Genomic DNA, 20587 nt, shown 5'->3' with positions numbered 1-20587 from the left:
ATGCTGCCAGGGGGGGGAGGTGGTTGACGTAGGCGCAGTGATGAGGACGGGGGAGATGGTGCGCGTCTCCGCGGTGATTTTGGTGGGCGTCGTTGAGGAGCGGGGGTAAAGGACATGGTGCCAGCCCTGCGTATCGCCTTCGTTTGGTCTTTGAACTCCAGGAAGGAATCGGTGCCAACCCTCTGTATCTCCTTTGTGTGTTCATCGATCTCCAGGAGGGTGGGCGAGGGTGAAAGGGTGAACGGAGTATCCTGAAAGGCGTTGACAGGGGGGGGGGGGGCAGTGGAGACTCCTCCATGTGTCTCATATGTCTCCCATAATCAGAACATTCCTCAGGCGGGTGCAGTGATAATTCTTCAGGGTTTTCTGCGTGATGTGTTGTGTCTTTCTCGTGTTTTGATTCCTCTTGCCGCTTGTCCTTGGCAGAGGGAACAGATTGATGACGCAGGCAGTTGAATATGTTAGAGATAAACAATTTCACTCCTGACTTGTTCAGGCAAACTCCATTTGCCTTGAAAAGATGTCTGCGATCCCAGAAAAAGTTAAAATTGTCAATAAAATGAACAGAATGGTCAGTACAGGCCGTTGAAAGCCAGGTGTTCAGTGCAAACAATCTGCTGAATCTCTCCACTCCTCTTCTGACTGGCGGTAGAGGGCCACTGATGAACACCTCTGCATTTAGAGAGCTGGCAGTTTCCAACAAACATTTAAAGTCTTCTTTCAGCACTTCTGACTGTTGTTTCACAACATCATTTGTTCCAATGTGCAGTACCACATTCTTCACAATCGGATGTTCAGCCCCAATATGCAGGATCTTCTCAGCCAAGTCAGAGACCACATCCTTGGGAAAACAGAGTACTTTGGTGTTGTTCTTATTACACAGACCTTTTACATCTCTTACAGCAGAGTCACCCACAATCAGAGTTTCAGGCCCAGTCGTTAGCTTTCCCTCTAGCCTTTTACTTTTAGAGTAGCTATTGGTCCTTACCCTGCTGCGTGAAGAGGACAGGTTATCCAGGTCATCAGATCTCCGGTTCTCGGTCAGCGGAGCGTATCTGTTCTGGATTGGCACACTTGGTGGTTTAGGAGGATTGTTTGTAATTCTCCCTTTAGCAGCTGTCCACTGCTGTTTCCTAGTATGAATAGGGGTTGAAGAGGCGCTCTTCCTGGGTGATAACAATGCAGGCCAGCCGGTCGCATCACAGATTTCGGAGCTCTGGGCTCTGCCTGTTATCCGTCCTCCCAGTAACACATTTTCATGGCGTTAAGATCATCGAGGTCATTCTATTTTACCCAACAGAGCAGTGAAAAGCTGTGTCTATCTTAACCCTTTGATACACAAGCTATGCGCATACCCCTTCTAAGGGACAACATGGGTAAAAAATGACCCGTATTGACTTACAATGTTATTTCATGCATGGCTGAGTGTTTCTTAGCTATATTTTTGGAAATCCATTTACTTAATCATTTAATATTCCAAGTATTCATTAAATATCTTGTTTTTGATCACCACACATCATTATTTTCAATCAACCTTTCAAAATGTAGGAACTAAAACAGTTTTTGTAGTAATACATCAGGTTTGCACACATGGGTCAAAAATGACCCATGTGTGCAAGTGTGATAACAATGATAAACAATACTATAATAATAATTTTGTTAAAAATAATTATTTTATCAGTGATTTGGACCAAACAATATATGTGGCTGGGTGGTCTGTGTGTTTGGTCTTTTTAGCCCACATCTTTCCATTTCCCCTGTAATGTGCTTTTGGAGGTGGGGCGTGCCCTCCATGCGCCTCTTCATTCACTATATTGACAAAAGTATTGGGCCACCTACACATATCACCTACAGGAGCTTTTATGACATCCCATTCCAAATTCTTAGGCATTAATATGAAGTTGATCCCCCTTTTGCAGCTATAACAGCTCACTCTTCTGGGAAGGCTTCTACAAGATGTTGGAGTCTGTCTGTGGGAATTTTTGCCCATTTATCCAGAAGAGCATGTGTGAGGTCAGACACTGATGTTGGACGAGAGGGCCTGGCTCTCCATTCTAGTTCATCCCAAAGGTGTTCAATGAGGTTGAGGTCAAGTTCTTCCACACCAAACTCACCCAACCAGGCCTTTATGGACCTTGCTTTGTGGGACTCAGTCATACTGGAACAGAAAAGGCCTTCCCCTATGAAGGTAGATATGGTGCAAAATGCGAGAGCATGTAAAACCTGATGTGAGCACTTGCAGAAAAAAAATCTGAGCTTGTGTGCATACATTTACACTTGTATAAAATATCCACGTATGTATCTGTGAACCAAATTTGAAGTCACAGAAGAAAAAAAAAAGTTAAGGTTATTTTCCATTACAACTGCAACTTGGTTATTACAACCTCTCAAATCAGTCATTGCAACTTCCGCTTCCGGCAACGGCCGCTGTAAGTATTCACTGTCTGACTGTCACACAAGCAGCTGATAAATATCCCCAATTCCCCATAAGTGAATGTGTTTCAGTCTGAATTGACGCTGTTTGGCATCACAACGCTGTTATGAAAGTTTCTCTGGTATAAAATGGGTGATGTTAGCATAGCAACCGAAGCTAGGCTGACTATATTGACTAGGCTACTTGTAGCTTGTTGCTATAACTTGTGGCATAAGCCGTTTTCTACAGGCACATTTTACCGGCGTATTTTTCATTATGATTCTACTTGTGATAGTCAGACATGATGACAACCTATGCAGCCCATGTATTGATTCCATCTGATAGCTGCTAATACAAAACAAAACGTCTGCCCCCTCCACAATGATCAATAACAGCGAACGGATGGTCAAATAAACAGAATCACACGAAGCCTGGTTACTGGTTAGTGTTGCCTGACTTTATAAAGTGTGCTTTTTTGTAAGTGTGTGGTTGCGTTCTAGTCATTTTGCTCAGCGCTACTGCTTGTTTCAACTTGCATTTGCCGTAGGCTACTCTCCATAAACTGTTAGTTCAGGTTAATCTTGCCCCCCTCCGACGTAAGCGTGATGTATGCAGTTCACATCTTGCCTAGACCGACACTTTTTCGAGCTTGGTAAGAACCGGTTTTCGGGGAAAAGAGCCGGCTCCGCTGCGGCGTGAACAGGAAAAACCGGTGCTTATCAGGCACAAGCTCCGAACCGGCCCTGGAACCGCATTGATATGAAAGGGGCAACATGCAGGGCCCCGCAGTCATCCAGCTCATCCTGACATGGCTGTGTCACTGACCCGAGTTTGCACCTCCTCGTTCTGATAGCTCCGTCCCTTCGCTCAAACCCCCCTTCCTCCCCATGTTCCTCCCCCCACATCTACAGGTGAAAATTACTTTAGCGACACATTCATCGCAAGAAGTGTAGCAAAAGTCAAGGCCGCAGATTCAATTTACTGCCACAGAGCCAGGGCCGCCTTAATGCACGGGCTGACATGAGCTGAAGCCCAGGGGCCTACGGAGATGGGAGGCCTATCATGAGCCAATAAAACAATTTTTTTCGGGTGTTTTATTTTTATTTTAAATAAACAAAGTCTTGGCTTTCAGAATATGAAACTTTTATTTCCAAAATCACACGGTAAATACATTTTTGAAGCTTGTAAAGGAAAGATGACAGCTCTCCCTCGCCACTCTGCTCTTCCGCAGCGCCGCTTCCCCTCCCTCCGCTGAAATTATGAATGTAAGGCGTATAGTAATCATATATATCACGGCAGGGTCCGTTACAGTTTGTTTTCATCTGATTTCAATTAAGTCTTGGCTTTCAGAATATGTATAGAAAACTTTTTTCGGCAAATTCAGATGATAAATACAACTTTGAAGCTTGTAACGGCATAATTACAAGCGGAGAACGGAGTAACTTGACGTCACAGCAGGCATAACAACAGCCGGTGTTTCTCGTGAGTGTTTTCCCCGGGAAACAAAGACAATACACACAAACGCAAAAATACACAAACACACACACGTATACACACACTCGCGAGCTCCCCCCAGACCAGTAATCCAAATGAAAATATCTTCCCTCCATACTATTTTGATCATTTGCTCCGCTAATCAATCAGATCGATGGATTCCAGAGATTTTTCTCAAAAATGATGCCTCCGTAACAGTCAGTGGGCACCACTTAACAGCCAATCAGAATGAGAATATGTTTCACATGTGACTTATTCAAATTGCGAGTGATTGAGTGACAGATGAAGGTTGTTTAGGAGAACATTTTGGAGAAGAAAACGTTTGAGAGTGGCGCTCGGAAAAGGAAACCTAACACTGATGTCAATTGAGCATGACATTCTTCGTGAGATGGATTTTAAGAACATCATAAATGCTTTTTCTTCAGACAAAAGCTAAAGAGGTAAGGCAATGCTGCACTATTCATTGATTCCCAGTAGCCTGCAGGTTTAAATGTGCATCGTTTTACATAACTAGGTTTGTGTTAATCCACCGGAGATAATGATCATTCTCATCTACTGATACCTGGCATTGAGGCCATATGTTGCTGTTCATGGTGCTCAATTAGTGATGTGTGCGTGTGTGTGTGTGTGTGTGATCACAGAGCCTGCCGAGGCTATAAATGACTTTGATTTGTTGTTTAAATAGGGGGCCTACAAAACAGCCCCAGGGCCTGATGGCAGGTTAAGGCGGGCTTGCACAGAGCAGATTCGTGAAGTTGTAATGACTGATTTGAGAGGTTGTAATAACCAAGTTGTGGTTGTAATGGAAAATATATTTAAAAAATATATTTTTTTCTGCAAGTGAACATTTCATCACTAAGTTAATTGTACAAGCTACAACACTTATTTTTTTCTTCTGTGACTTCAAATTCGGTTCACAGATACATGGATATTTTATACAAGTGTAAATGTACTATGCACACAAGCTCAGATCTTTTTTCTGCAAGTGCTCACATCAGGTTTTACACGCTCTCGCATTTTGCACCAAATCTACCTTCATATTCCCCAAACTGTTTCCACAAAGTTGGAAGCATAGAAATGTGCTCCCGGCGCACAGTTTTGGTGCTGATATTAATGCCAGAGCTGTAACTCTGCAGTTATTGAGTCAGCAGAGCTTATGCACTATGCTCCTCAGCTCTTTGCCCAGCTCCTTGATGAAACGCCGCCGTACATTGGTCACACCACCCATGTAATCAGGGTGTTGTGCAGTAAAGATGGAGTAGGCATTGAGGGTGGCAACATCGAGCACATTGTGCCAGAGCACCATGGGCCTCCTCCGCTTGCATGTGAACTCCGACACCAACCGTTCAGGGAACCATCTGATCCATTAGGCACATTCACACCGCAGTACTTTTCCCACAAAGGTTAATGAGAACTTAGTTCATGAGAACTCTTTAGTTCTCATTAACTAAGTACAGATCGCGTTCACACCGGAATAAGTTCCTGGGGAAGGATTAGGCAAATGAAGCCGCTGACGTCACTTCTTCTGCTTTGGGTTTACTGGCAGGCCGCAAACAACTCCGACACCAACCGTTCAGGTCAGCCTAAGGCACACCTGTGCACTAATCATGCTGTCTAATCAGCATCTTGATATGCCACACCTGTGAGGTGGGATGGATTATCTCGACAAAGGAGAAGTGCTCACTATCACAGATTTTTTCAGATTTGTGAACAATATTTGAGAGAAATGGTTATTTTGTGTATATAGAAAATGTTTTAGATCTTTGAGTTCATCTCATGAAAAATGGGAGCAAAAACAAAAGTGTTGCATTTATATTTTTGTTCAGGGTATAACCGGTGTGAGGACAGAAACTTTCCCAATTTCTTTTATTCACATATCACCAGCACCATGGCCAGCAAACTGCCTGTACACCTGCTACCTCATCCACACACATATTGGATACCTATAAAGCAGTGGTGAGCCTTGACTTTTATACCTAGGCCCTCTGACCTCAAAACAACGGCCCGGGGTACACAACGCATCAATGAAAGCGACCCTCTACCACACAAAACAACACCTGTAAGTAACCCTATTTGTGTTCTTTGAAATTGAAAAGGATATTGCATTGTGTTTGTTACTTTCGTTGCAGTTGTATGTCTTAAGTGTCATTTGGCACTGAATAGGCAGATTCGAAGGATTTATTTCTTTAGAAATGTTATTTTAAATACAATTAAATCAAGTTATTTTGGTGAAACTAATGAAAAATATAACTAAAAAAAAATATTAAAAAAAATATAATTTTTTTAAATGTTTTTAAATATTATTTTGTAGAATATCTTAGGCCCTCACAGAGGGCCTAGAGGGCCCTGACGGCTCGCCACTGCTATAAAGTTATGTTATGTGTGTGTTCATATTTAACTTGTTGCTCACGTTAATGGGCTCTTCCATGTGCCCTTTGCTCCTTGGCTGCAGCTATAACCGGTGTGAGGACAGAAACGTTTCCAATTTTTTTTATTCACATATCACCAGCACCATGGCCAGCAAACTTAGACACATTTTTACGGGATTGTTGATTTTGATTTCATTGCATTGGACTGTGTCTGTTTCAGGTAAGGATCGGTTACATATTGCTGCTCTTAGACAAAAATGTGATATCTGTGATATCTGCGGAAACTAAGACTGCCGACTGCTTTCAGGTTTTACTTTTTACAACTGGATTTCAATGGCAACACAAAGCATGCCAAACTGTCAGTAAAAAACAAATCAACTTACAGATAAAGAATAAATAGGTTGGCATATTTTTTGTTAGGTTATCATGCTGATGCTGCCTTAATCATTTTTAAATATTCACTAGTTATGTAACTTATTTGTTACCAAGATGTCTGTGTCTAATTTGTTCTAGCATGGTGGGGAAATGAAATGATCTGTCCTGCATGAATTTGCTAGTTTAATCGGCAGTGATGAGCACATTGGTTTTTACATACCTGTTATTGCAGTTCCCAATGAATTGCTCATATGAACTTAAAATAGCATTCCACTTAAAAAAGCCACTTTTGATGTGGATGACATTATCATTTTGTCTTGGTATTGCTTTTAGAGGAAGAACTCCATGCTAGCTACTGGAACAACAAGGCGAGGCAGGCTCTCCACACTGCCCTGAATGTACAGCCTGATGTCCACCAAGCCAAAAACCTCATCCTCTTCCTCGGGGACGGTGAGTCTGACTGAGTTTTCCCAGCATTTCAGAGGTTTCTTTCATTTGTGTTTCCTTTCACTTCAGTTTGTGTGTTCAGGTAAGAATAGACCATTATAGCTTGCAATTGTGAGTCTCATCATAATTGTGGTGTTGTTCACCAAGGGAGCGAGAGAATACAATCGAAAACCAAACCGCTATTTGTTCTCCAAAAAGCATGGATTTATGGGAAGAAAGAGATTAATGTGTGACATCTGATCACCAGCAGTTATGACTGCTTAGCAAGCCAAGCATAACAAAATGAACTGAGGCTAAAACCACAGTCTACACTGCATGAGAAGCTATTTCCACATGTGCCCTAAACTGAACACTCAAAATGATAAATCATTGCAAAGAATTCAACAAGGTCTAATAGATAGCTAAAGTTTTGAAAACTATTTGTATATTAAATAAGTTTCAAGTTCCATTAATACTGAAATCTCTTAACTCTAAGGATGACTGGTTACCTTACCAGATGATACTATATTATTATAAATCAAGAAATAATACAACAAAATTAAAATTGTACACAACATTTAGATGATAAGAAAAAATTGAAATGGAAAAATAGAAAATAATCCAATGTAAAATGAGCTGATATTTTCTGGAATGACCATTAAACCTCTGCCATGACCCGGCACCACACACACACACACACATAATGTATAGATCAATTTAGATTTATGGTTAGTGCTGCCTCCACCCTGAACCCACATCTGCTGATAGCAGCACATTTAAGATTGTATCAGGGACTAGGAATGATTAGAAGTATTTTATGAATACAAGTTCTTGGCATTGTGACAATAATATAACTTCATGAGGAACAATGATATATTTTATTTGGAACTCGCACAACTCACAGTCATTTTATAATGCATTTTGCTGATTTTTGTCAAATAAAATAGTAGATCTTCAAAGGCATCAAACTTGAGTCAACTATGAACATAATGACCTCATACCCAGAGAAAAGTATATGCAATTTTAGCAAATGTATCTGAGGAATTAAAAAATCTTTCTTATCGGCAATATGGCGGAAATTCCCAAATGCACTGAATATATATCATGCAATATAAAATAAGTATAATAAAGTTCTTAGAGAAGAAGATATGTGGAATAATGCTGTTTGCTTGGCATGTTTTTTTGTATTTAAATAACTTGGATGTCTTTCAACGCTTTTTAAACTGTCATATCAGCTTAGCCTTATGAGGTTCATGGAGCACAATGGCAGCCCTGTGCCTGCCTTGCCTATGTTATCCAACACTCAGGTGTGTTTCCACATGCTTCCAGGTATGGGAATACCGACAGTGACTGCTGCCCGGATCCTCAAAGGCCAGTTGGCAGGACATTCTGGGGAAGAGACCAGTCTGGTTATGGATACCTTTCCTCACCTGGCACTCTCTAAGGTGAGCCCACTCTGAAAAACACAATCCGAGCCCTACAGAGGAATGTGCATTTAAAAGTCACCTATTATGCAAAATCCACTTCTCCATGCCTTTTATACATAAACATGTGTCCCCTCTGTGCAAAGAGATTCTGAAAGTTTCAGGAAAAAAGATTCACTCTCTTTTTGTCCTGATCCATTTATATAAAAACCTGTCTGAAAATGAGCTGATCAGATTTTGGCCACTTTATGATGTCATCATTTTTGGGTTGTGTAGCCATTAGCCAATAACCAACCAAGGTAAGCCCCGGCCACTTTATCACCTGAATCTCCTCCTAGAGCACCATTATGTTCTTTTTAACCAAATATCTCTCAGAGGGGCGTGGGGAGTGGCTCCTTATTTTCATCTAAAGCAGTGGTTCTCAAAGTGGGGGGCGCGCCCCCCCTGGGGGGCGCAGAGGCATGCCAGGGGGGGCGCAAGAGACCAGGAGGAAAAATGGCTATAAAAAAAAAAAGATAAAAAAAAAAAAAAATCAGAAATTGAAAAATTATTGATTCGAAAATAATATGATGCAGTACTATTACGTCTGGGTCTCTGTGTTTCATTAAAGCTCGGCTCTGTGTGTGTGTGCGCGAGCGAGAGAGAGAGAACGCACCGGTACCGGAGATCGTTGTTGTTAGCTTCTGGTGCTAGCGAGCTACGCTAACGGATATAAGGAGTCTTTTCAACAACAAAGTGGAGGAGAGTCCTCTCCTGTCAGACTGAGAGACTCAGTGAACTAAATAACTCTCTCAGTGTTATCTCAGTGGGTCTCAAAAGTTGTGGTCACCATTAATGCAAACAATTATTTCCGAGGCACACGTTTATAATGATCATTATAGTTATAAAAAAACAAGAGAATAAATGAAAAACAGGTATGAAATACTATATGACAGTAAAACAAGAATAAAGTTTAAAAGGGTGATTTGTAAAATATCCATAAAGAAAAAGTAAATCTGTTTACAGTTCTGTTTCAAATGGGTGTTGAAAGAGGTATCCATAGATCTCTCCATTTTGCTCTCAAAGTGCACCAGATTGATGCTTTTAACTTCAATATTTAAAAATAAATCTTCCCGGGGGAGCTTGCCCCCGGACCCCCCTATGTGAGGTCCACACACCACCTATAAAATAGCACTTTGCCCCTGCTTACACCTATATGCCTCGAGCCTTCATTGTAACTGTCACACTGTGTATATGCGTGGGGAGTGTTGCAGTAGAACATTCCACTGTAGCGTCCGGTACATTAATGGGAAACCCTAAATGTTTGAGCACCCTCTATGAAACGTCAAGCTACCCCACAGCACCCCCAAATAAATATCTGGCTCCGCCACTGAGCCTGACTATTTGTGTTGGGGGGGCCCGACTTATTTTGTTCTCCAAAGGGGGGGCCTGACAGAAAAAGTTTGAGAACCACTGATCTAAAGTAACAGACAGAGAATCAGCACTTTTGAAACAGGGCTGAAACAGAGGGGATTATGGGATGCTACAATGCATGATCTGTTTGGTATTTCGAGCAAAACACGTTGGAGACATGTTTTGTATATATCTGAGAACTATAATATATCGATGAAAAACAGTATAATAGCGGAACTTTTAACTCTCTAAATTACGTTGAGATGTATGGCCTTCTTGTAAGACATACAGTACAAGGCTGTTCAAAGTGATTTACCATTACAGCCTCTCAACAAAAAGGTTGTCATGGTATTGTTTGGCTTGGGCTGACATTTGACAGTTTGATTAGAAATCAACAACAACAATGTGAGCAAGCTGCATTTTTAGGCTGGAGATAGTTATGATATGTCATGACCAACATAGAATTCCTACGTGACACAGAAAGCCAGTTATATTTATCTTGACTGTGACTCAGCCTGTAACACAGACTAACACATCTTTTGCCAAATCTTGTACATGGTAACATAATTCTTAAATGCATGCAGTGTTGTCTGCATGAATAATATGAAAAGGACATTTGTCCACCATAGACTGGACATACAGTATGATGAAAGTGCTAGATCAGTGGTTCTCAAACTTTTTTCACTCATGTACCCCCTTTGAAAAAAAAATGCAGCCAGGTACCCCCTGATCAGCGCAAAAACTATTTGTTAAGGAAAAAATGCCTATACAGTACAGCGCTGCACCATCAGTGTCTGATTTATTAAAACAACAACCTTGTAACTGAGGCTGCAGTCACACGAGGACAAACACGGCCGTTTGCGTTACTGTTTAGTGTCATATAGACCATTCGGCCACGAGGACGACCGCATACGGCACTAAACGACTGAGGAAACGATAGCGGGTCCCAAGGTGGATAGAACTGCATACGCAACGCTCTGGGGGGTCAAACAGCTCCGTGTGTGCGCCCTATACGATCATTTTCTGATAATGATTGCGCAATAGCCCCGCCTCTCCCCACCTCTGCTGCTCACCCCGCGTCAAAGTAAACTGCACACTGAATTCAGATTATTTATCTTTCTCTCGATATGGACATAAACGCGAGTGAAGTCTAATCTGACAGGACGGAGACACCTCTCAAACTACCTAAACTAGTTATAAATATGTTTATTTTTACTGTCGGCCGGGTCACTCATTACTGGATCAGCTGCTGCATGAGACAGACACTGACGCTGTCCAAAGAGAGGGTGGAAAAAGAGAGGCTCCGTTATTCATTTGTTTTAAAGCTCAATAAATAACAAAGAAGACCTTTGACCGGCACTTTTATAATTTTGTCGGAAGATTTAAACTTTAATACACGTTGACTGGCGAAAAACTCTGCCCAGTTCCCTCGGCCCCCACCGCGGAGAATAAACAGAAGGGCAACCATGACAACCATGCTTCTTCGCTGCTTTTGTGGAGGAAGTTACAGCGCCACGTACAGGCTCCTGCATATGTACTGCAGCTTCTCCAGCGGTTGGAGCTAAACGGAGCGGTCTCGTGTGGGCAGACACTATCCGGATAACTATTGCGTGTGGACGGAAGCTTGTTTGCGATTGCGTTCGCGTTAATCCTATGCGTTTTGGCCGTTTTCGTCCTCGTGTGGCCGGGGTCTCAGAAACACTTAAATGCTACATTTCAAATGTTTACAATCCATCACTAAATTCATGGCAAACCAATTTTAACATCATGCAATAATACTAAGACGACATTAGTTGCATTGAACTGATCTTTTTAATAAGTTGTACTTACAATTTAGTGAGAAACATGGGCTTGCATAGCCGCGGGAAGTCATTTTGCTCAGGGGGTGCTGCCAAAAGTGGGGATGGAGCCGTTTAAAAACATTTTTAAAAGGCGGTGCCGGGCCGGGCCCGGCTGTCAGCGATATGAGCCGCATGAATTGTTTGTTAAAGGCGAGACACGGCAGGCAAAAACATCGTTTTTCATGCACTGGTCAATTTTGAGATGTTGTGCTATTTTGATTCCATAACATGTTTCCTTTCAGGCTTTTGGAAGGAAAACGTACAAAATACACATTTAAGTGTTCATTTTACTATAGTTTGTCTATTTGCATCTGTATATTTCTCCTAACTTCACCAAAAGTTAGCATTTCTAACATAACATAAAGTACCGCGATCGCTGTTTGCACAATGTCATTGTTGGAAAAGCTCCGTCTCTCCTGCACAATGATCTCATCGGATCCAAATATGGTCATTTGCAATCGTGAAAGCACAAAAGGGTCTTAAACCAAGAAACGAAATCTCATTGGCTGGTGTCAATTTCTGACAACGTGATTCGTTCAGATGCATCACGTGGTGTGCTAAAACACTTCCTGGTTAGCTTTCCGCTAGAAATGTAAATCTCAAAATGGCAAAAGAACGGCGAAAAAAACGTTCACAGAGAAGACAACAACAATTGTCACTTGCACGAAGCAAGGTTAGCAAGGTCACACAAATGACCCCGAACATGAAATATCTTCACGGAGTGCGTCGAGGCGCAAGCTATCATCCAAAGAACAGAGGGTTTAGCTAGCGCCTCACTGCAATCTTTAAAGTTCGTTTTCTCAAAATGAGTTTTTTCTCCTACTCTGAGTCCGAAATATTCACTTCAGTTGCACTTACATACACCAAACCTTCCAGTTATATTCCTATCAATATTATGAAGGCTTTTACAGAAGGGTTTGTTCATATATCATTCATAGCCTGAATTATATAAGATGTTATACCTAGAAACATGGCAAAAATTGATATTTTAGGGCTGTTGACAATATTTTCTGATTTATGGAGTGATAAAGAGAGATATCCAAAATCCCTTCTGTGAAAGCCTTAGATGCTAATATGACTACAAAATAAAACGAGAATTTTGAACCTGGCTTTATCCAAAGTTCAGATTTCGGTTCCTGAAATGTGTTAAAATATGCGCAAATGTAATGAGATAATGGATAATTTGCATATTCAGAAAACTTGTAATATAAGAAACAATTGCCTTATTGTAGGTAATTAACTGGATAAATTACCCTATTCACCTGAGGTGTCTCGCCTTGGCTTAATAAACCATTAGACCTACATCACTTAGCAACAGCTGCACAACATGCTAACTATGGGTCTTACAAACCTACATAACATTACAAATAGTCAGAAAATATTATTTACAATATTAATAAAACTATGAATTCAATTTTAACTGATTGACAAGGCAAAACACTGCACAGCGGCAGCAGCATTAAAGGGAAAAAAATCGTCTTACCTTGTGTTAGGGCTTCACAAAACTCCAAATGTAGCCTGGGGTGGCACTAATGAAGACCCTCATTAGAGCAGATACATCCACATTGTCCAAAATGTTACTATGGACATGCATCATAGTCAGATGTGTCAGTCTCTTCTGTGTCATATTACTCTAGTTGTAGAGGTGGTGGGCTGAGGAGTAGCTGGTGGTCCACTCTTTTTATTGGGTTGTTTGTTGGAGAAAAAAATCCAAAATCCTTTTTCTAGAAAGTTGTCACTCTGCAGTGTGTGTGTCGCGTCAATTACGTCACTCTCCCAAGACCTACGACCTAGATGACTCGGATTTTACTTATTTGGAAAATAAATTCAAGCCACCTGTCATAGTATATACAAATATATACTATGACTAGTATATGCTACTGTATACAGCTAATTTTATTTTAAGTAAAATCATAACTATTTTATGTAGTTTAATCATTTTTATTTAGGTGGTCACTCAGTTTTTCAAATGTACACCACTCGCCAACAGGGGGTGCTGCAGCACCCCCAGCACCCCTACTTCCCGCGGCTATGTGGGCTTGTGCTTCACTGAGGATCTTTGTCATTCTGACAGGGAGGCAAACTGCAGTTATTACACTTTGCATTTTGAGATATGTGTAACTCTGTTAATATAAAACCCACACTGCTCAAACTTCATTACTTTTCCTAAAATTGGTATATTTGTATATTTATTTATTTTGGGGCTATGGGAATGAAGATAAAAAAATATATGAGCATTTTATGAGCATGAAATTTTGACCCCTCATATAAACATATGCATAATGCTGCGCTATACTTTGCGGCCACACGCCGTTGCCAAGCAACGCTTATTGTTTAGGTGTCCTTTGATAAGCAGGCAGTCAAATAATTAACTAGAACTAGCTAGATCTGATAGATTTGGACATAGACGCGAGTGAAGTATAACCGGACGCGAGAGAGAGATCAGATCAGCTGCTGCTGCTTTTCATTAACATAAAAGATATCTCACGTAACCCATGCAGTACTCCAACGTACCCCTAGGGGTCCGCGTACCCCCATTTGAGAACCACTGTAATAATAATAATAATAATGGGTTCCATTTATAAAGCACTTCATATTTGATTTCAAATCCCGAAGTGCTACAAGTAGTGAGCATGAACAGTATAAATAAACATTACACAACACGGTATAATTAATAAAAAGTAGGGCCGGGACTTTAACGCGTTAATTAAGATTAATTAATTACACAAAAATTAACGCGTTAAAAAAATTAACGCATTTTAATCGCACTTATTTTTGCACCGCGGAACGTTTCTCACTGGATGAGTTTCAGGCGTACCGATTATACTGGAGCACCAACTAACGTTCATGACTTCAGACAACAACAAACCACAGTGAACAACAGTGGGAAATGTTGTTTTAAAAAACGGACGGATGGAAGCGTCGATAAGAGCACGGTTGTGTGCAAATTATGCAAAAAGGAATTCGCATATCACCGCAGCACATCAAGCCTCAAGTATCATCTCAATGCAAAACATATAGCAGCTAGCGTGGAAGCTAGCGTGGACGTTAGCCTCTTTTATCGCGTTCACACCAAAAAGAGCCGGTACTAAAATTAGTTCATGAGAACCTTTTTACCCCCACGAAAGTCCCTGCTAGAGAGCAGAGAGCTGCTAGAGAGCAGGGACTTTCGTACGGCTCTCTTGTGAGAAAAGAGCTATATGTCTGATTGGCTGGGCGGATTGCAAACCACGCCCCGTAAAACTCCCAAAAAGTGTTGTGAAGCCGCCATTTTATTATCCTCACATTAGCATTATTAGCATTAGCCCAGCGCAGAAACGCAGAGAGACTAACTTATGGCAACACAAAATAAAACATGGGAGCGGTGGAGATGAGGAGGTGTCGGCGTTCTGGCGATTTACTCGGAAAGCTTCAGTAGAAGCTGCTGGGAGTCCCAGCAGCTTCTACTGAAGCCAGTCCCCAACTCCGGGGACTTTGGGCGGCAGTATACGCCGTGAAGTAGTTTGCGGCCTGCCAGTAAACCCAAAGCAGAAGAAGAAGAAGTGACGTCAGCGGCTTCATTTGCCTAATCCACCCCCAGGTTCAAAGAGTTCTTATGAACCTTTGTGGGAAAAGTACTGCGGTGTGACTGCGCCTAATGGTATACTAAAATCCATGTGAAAAAAATTGCTTCTCACTGTTCTCAGGTCAAATATTTATATGTGATTACAAATGCGATTAATTTCGATTAATTAATTACAAAGCCTCTAATTAATTAGATTAATTTTTTTAATCGAGTCCCGGCCCTAATAAAAAGCAATATAAAAATAAATAAAAGGGTGATAAAAAGGTCTAGGCAAAGGCTCTTTTGAAGAGATGGGTTTTGAGGCCTTTTTTAAAAGCCTCCACGGTCTGTGGTGCTCTCATTTAGTCGGGGAGAGCATTCCACAGACTGGGAGCAGCCGAGCAGAAGGCCCGGTCTCCCATAGTACGGAGCTTAGTCCTGTATTGGAGCTTCTGGATGCTTTTGTTAGGGATCCCGATGAGGAGTGCTTTGCAGTAGTCCAGCCTGGAGGAGACAAAGGCATGGACCAGCTTTTCGGCGTCAGACAGAGTGAGTGTGGGGCGGAGTTTGGCGATGTTCCTGAGGTGATAAAAGGAGTTCTTGCACAGCTGTTTAATGTGGGCCTCAAAGGTCAGATGGGCGTCCATTTTAACACCCAGGTTGGTGACTATTGAGGAGAGGGTAATGTCCTGGCCGGAGAAGGTGATGGTGGTGATGGTGGATGACCGAACCTGGTGTGGGGTGCCAACTATAATGGCTTCGGTCTTGGAGCTGTTGAGTTTCAGGAAGTTTTGCTTCATCCACACCTGTATCTCCTCCAGGCAGGCAGTGAGTGTGGGTGAAGGCAGGGCTGCAGAGGAGGTAGGGTTGATCCTGAGGTACAGTTGGGTGTCATCAGCGTAGCAATGGAATGATACTCCATGTCGGCTGATGATAGAGCCAAGGGGGAGCATGTAGAGTGTGAAGAGGGTGGGGCCGAGAACTGATCCTTGAGGGACACCACAGGTAACGTTGTGGGTACCCGACTCTGCCTCGCCCAAGGAGACGTACTCTGTTCTCCCGGTGAGGTATGATCTGAACCAGTCAAGGGGAGAGTCAGAGAGTCCGATGGTGGAGTGCAGACGATGGAGGAGGATGCTGTGATCGATGGTGTCGAAAGCTGCAGTGAGATTGAGGAGGATGAGGAGAGAGGGAGAGCCAGCACCACTGTGCTAGATTGATATACTAAATCAGGGGTACTCAAATACAAATCTTAAAGGTCCAAAATAAATGTTTCAATAAGACAAAGGTCCGTTTATTACGGTCATTCAAACTTTTAAACAATTGCAACAAGATTCTTAACACGAGGTTGCAAAAACAAAAATAATCTGTATGCAGCAGTTTTCATTGTTATTGTGTCTGTGCTTGACCCCTCAGAGTCGCAGTGTAAGAGCTGCACAGTTATGAATAAAGGCAGCTGCACTCTCTTTCATTCAGCATTCCCATTATTGCTTTATAAATGTCTTGCCCCCTTGTGTGTCCACTGAGGTTCGTCAGGCCCAACACATCTTCAACAAACTCCCCCTTTGCCTCATCATAAAAACTCACAAACACCAGCAACTGAGCATTGTCAGTGGTGTCAGTGGACTCACCCACAGCTAAGGAAATGCACTGTGCATTTTTTATTCCATCACAAAGCTGATGAATCAAATCACCAGCCAGTATTTATGTTCTTCTGGTTGCTGTGGAATCTGAGAGGGGGATTTGCTTGATTTGACCTGTTATTTCCTCTTTTTGTTTGCCTTCAACTCCATCACTTCAGTCATGCATTCTTTCATACTTCAGTTATTATCCAGTGGAATGTCCTTATCTACTGGCCTAGTTAAATCAAAGTGGTTACTTTTTGTTGGCTGGGCAGTGTAGTTTTACACACCGTCTTATTTGACTTTCTCAGGACTTAAAACTGTTTTTTGGGGGCAGACCCCCTCAAAGAAAAGAAATATATTTACACACGTAAGGTCATCATCTTAATAGTTTTGTATGCTCATCCGTGAGCAGAGCATCAACTTGACATATCTATTACAGCTGAATGCGGCGATTACCATTTTGTTCAGCAAAACGCCTCACAAATGTATTAAGATCAACAGCTTTAGTGCGTTTTGATTCAATGCTGAGTACAGCCAAACTGACAGTCTCTTCTCTGTCAGTGTAGACCGCAAATACCTGATTCCTTCAGTGCTTGGGTCCGAATGCTTCTCGTTTTGCGCCATCCCGTTCAAATGAAATCGCCGCCAATCATATGTCCACGCTCGCGCCAGGACCGGGGGAGGGGTTACATGATGTGCATCTTGTGCTGCATTCACTTGCACTCGGACATTAGAGACTTTCTCTCATAAATGTCCGATGAGCCACAACTTTTCTTTCAAAACAAAGCTGCCAACTGGGGTGGCAGCTGGGGTGGCTAGGCCTATTTTTAGGGTGTCAGTTGCCACCCCAGTAGGTGAAATTAGGCTACTAGCTACAGTACAGATGGAACTAGATGAGCTGTTAACTCTCGCTCTGACTCAGACAGGTTGAAAGAGACGAGACAACCATTTTTCCCACCCGCATTCCGCGAAGACCCGCCCTACTGTGCCTCTGATTCGCAGATTGTTTGAGGGGAAAAAACGCTGACCGGATGCTGAATGTGATTGGACCATAGGATTGGACCAATGCGTTGACAGACACACACAGACAGTGGAACAGGACATGCAGAGCGCTGTTTGCAGAGTCTATGGACATAGCGGATCATTTTTGACTCGTTGCGTTGTGGCGATGTCTCGCAGATAACACAGATAATACAGACAGTGGCGGTTCTAGAACATTTGACATGGGGGGGAAAAGGGGGGGCAAGAGGTCATGCCAGGGTGGCATGGGAGGGCGGACAGTACGTGGTATTTTATACTGTATATAACCTATTTATTGTTAATTCATGCCCTAACACAAGTGTTCTTAATGCACAAGAGAAACAAGGTGTTCAGACAAACAATCGGGTGCCCTTTGAGTCCCCCAAGCTTACCTCAACCATTTTAAATGAAAGGAAACTACAAAATGTATTTTAAAGCAATGAATTAAAGGAACAGGTTGTTTTGCATTACAATGTCAAATTAAATATATATTTAGTTTTAAAAAAATTGGTTGTCTTAGTATTAGACAGACATATTTGTATGTCCTCACTAAGCATTATTACATATTAAATTAATATTAAACAAATCAAAATGGCCAATTATCCCAAAATGTTGCTGCTAATATAATCATATGCTTGTCAACTTTAACTGATCAAAAATAAATTCTGAAAAAACACTTGAATTATCTATGAAATTGCAATATTGTCCCTCAGTTTGTTTCAACCCCCGTCACGCCATACCATTTACCCTCCTATTAAAATAATGGACCAGTCCATGTGTGATCTGCATTCAGGGAATTACATCACAAAAGTGTCAGTTTCTTCTCTTACCTATATTTCAGTTTTTGTATTTTCAGATTAAGATTGACAAGCTCAACATTTCAACTCTGTTATATGAATTAATAATAGTAAATAATTGTTTATTACAAAATAAACAATAGTTTTGCAAAATATTACAATGTTGTAATGTCCTTGACTTCCATGTGGTGCCATATCTTAGCTAAACAAGGTCTCATGGCTACTTTTTGTCAAAAACTTCAACCCTGTTAAATGTTTTCAAGGAAATTCCTAGTAATTATTTATATGTTGTGCCTGAGGTGGGAACATGTAAGTAGTCCACTACCAGATGTTATGACCAAACATTTTGGTTTCATTTTTCAAATATATAAAGACCCAAAAGGCACCCGATTCAGAGAATACTCTAATTCTGCATACTGTAAGTACTTAATTATAATTAAATACACAAATGACATCACCCATCTCTTCAGAGAGCTACAGGTGACCTGTGCAGCAACACATTTCAATCAATAATTGTCAATACTAAGAGCTGCTAGATTGTGCTGCTGTAATGGAATATGTAAGGAGAATAAGAACATACCATGTGGTCCAGCTGGAGTTTCATCTGCCTCCTGATCCCTGCCTCTGGCCCTCTTTCTGACACTTCATCTTTATTCCTCACACACATTTCTTCTTCTTCACTAATGTCTTCATCTCCTCCTCTTCCTCCTGCTCTGACCCTCCTGGTCTCTTCATCTCCTCCTGGCTTCCTCCTGCTCTGACCCTCCTGGTCTCTTCATCTCCTCCTGGATTCCTCCTGCTCTGACCCTCCTGGTCTCTTCATCTCCTCCTGGCTTCCTCCTGCTCTGACCCTCCTGGTCTCTTCATCTCCTCCTGGCTTCCTCCTGCTCTGACCCTCCTGGTCTCTTAATCTCCTCCTGGCTTCCTCCTGCTCTGACCCTCCTGGTCTCTTCAGTGAACTCTCTTTTCCTTTTCCTCTTTCTGTTCGTCCTGATCACTTCTCATATGTCTTTGTGTTGTTGTTGAATCACTCCAGCTACTCTGGCCTGCAAGAGTCTACTTGTGAAAAGCACTGGTACAAATGCTTGTATAACTTTACACGTTAGGGCCATGTAGCCTAGCTAATATGTAGCATATCATAAATATAACATCAGAAAGTATTGATCAAGCGCACACAGGCAGCTGTGTTTGGATCCAGTTTTTACGGTAAAGGATGTATCCTGGTTTCATTGATCTGGCCTCATTGCTGTGATGTGTAGTTTACGTGGATTTAATAGTAGGCTACCGCGTAGTTTAGCAAAGTGATCGATCTCCCAGCTAACGCTGTCTGCGTAGTATTTTGAAACGTAACGCCCCAATCAGCACCCGTCTGTTAAACGCTATCGATTCAAACGGCAGCGTTTTATTAATATTTAGTTTCAAGCTCTCGTCTTTAGTAAAAACAAAACTAGTGGAAAGGGAAATGCTCCCAGGGGAAGCTGATCCATAGGTGCTGGGACAGCTCTCGCTCCCTCTCTGCAGCGGTGTGAGCCGCGGTCTGTGTGAGCCGCGGTCTGTGTGAACGCCGCTCCGCAGTTTAATGCAGGGCCGTAGCTGCGTTTTTAACGGGCCTAAAATGATATTTAAAACGATTCACTTTTAACTAATGTAATGCTTGTTTTGTTGCTTGAGAAGCTTGTGGAAATAGTGTAGGTTTGTTTTAGTACAGTTTTAGGGAAACAAAAATTAGGGGGGCAGCTGGGGGGGCAAGGCTCTACAGTGGGGGGGCAGCTTCCCCCCCTTTCCCCCCCGTAGATCCGACCCTGAATACAGATAATACATATGAAAAGTATAATTTGCTCAGAGTCCATAGACAGTTGTGGCTCGG

At 42.0% G+C, this 20587-nt stretch overlaps 1 protein-coding gene across 1 annotated transcript in view; it reads left to right on the top strand.

Moving 5' to 3' along the window:
* The first annotated feature begins 6420 nt into the window (after positions 1-6420).
* The window catches only part of LOC117544277 (intestinal-type alkaline phosphatase-like), a 28095-nt gene continuing 13928 nt past the window's right edge, over positions 6421-20587 (top strand). Inside the window, exons 1-3 of the mRNA XM_034213195.1 lie at positions 6421-6496; positions 6985-7101; positions 8407-8522. Coding sequence (XP_034069086.1) covers positions 6421-6496; positions 6985-7101; positions 8407-8522 — 309 coding nt within the window. The remainder of the gene's footprint in view (positions 6497-6984; positions 7102-8406; positions 8523-20587) is intronic.

Source organism: Gymnodraco acuticeps, unplaced genomic scaffold (assembly GCF_902827175.1).
Source record: "Gymnodraco acuticeps unplaced genomic scaffold, fGymAcu1.1, whole genome shotgun sequence".
NCBI lineage: Eukaryota > Metazoa > Chordata > Actinopteri > Perciformes > Bathydraconidae > Gymnodraco > Gymnodraco acuticeps.
This window is presented reverse-complemented; position numbering and strand designations above follow the sequence as displayed.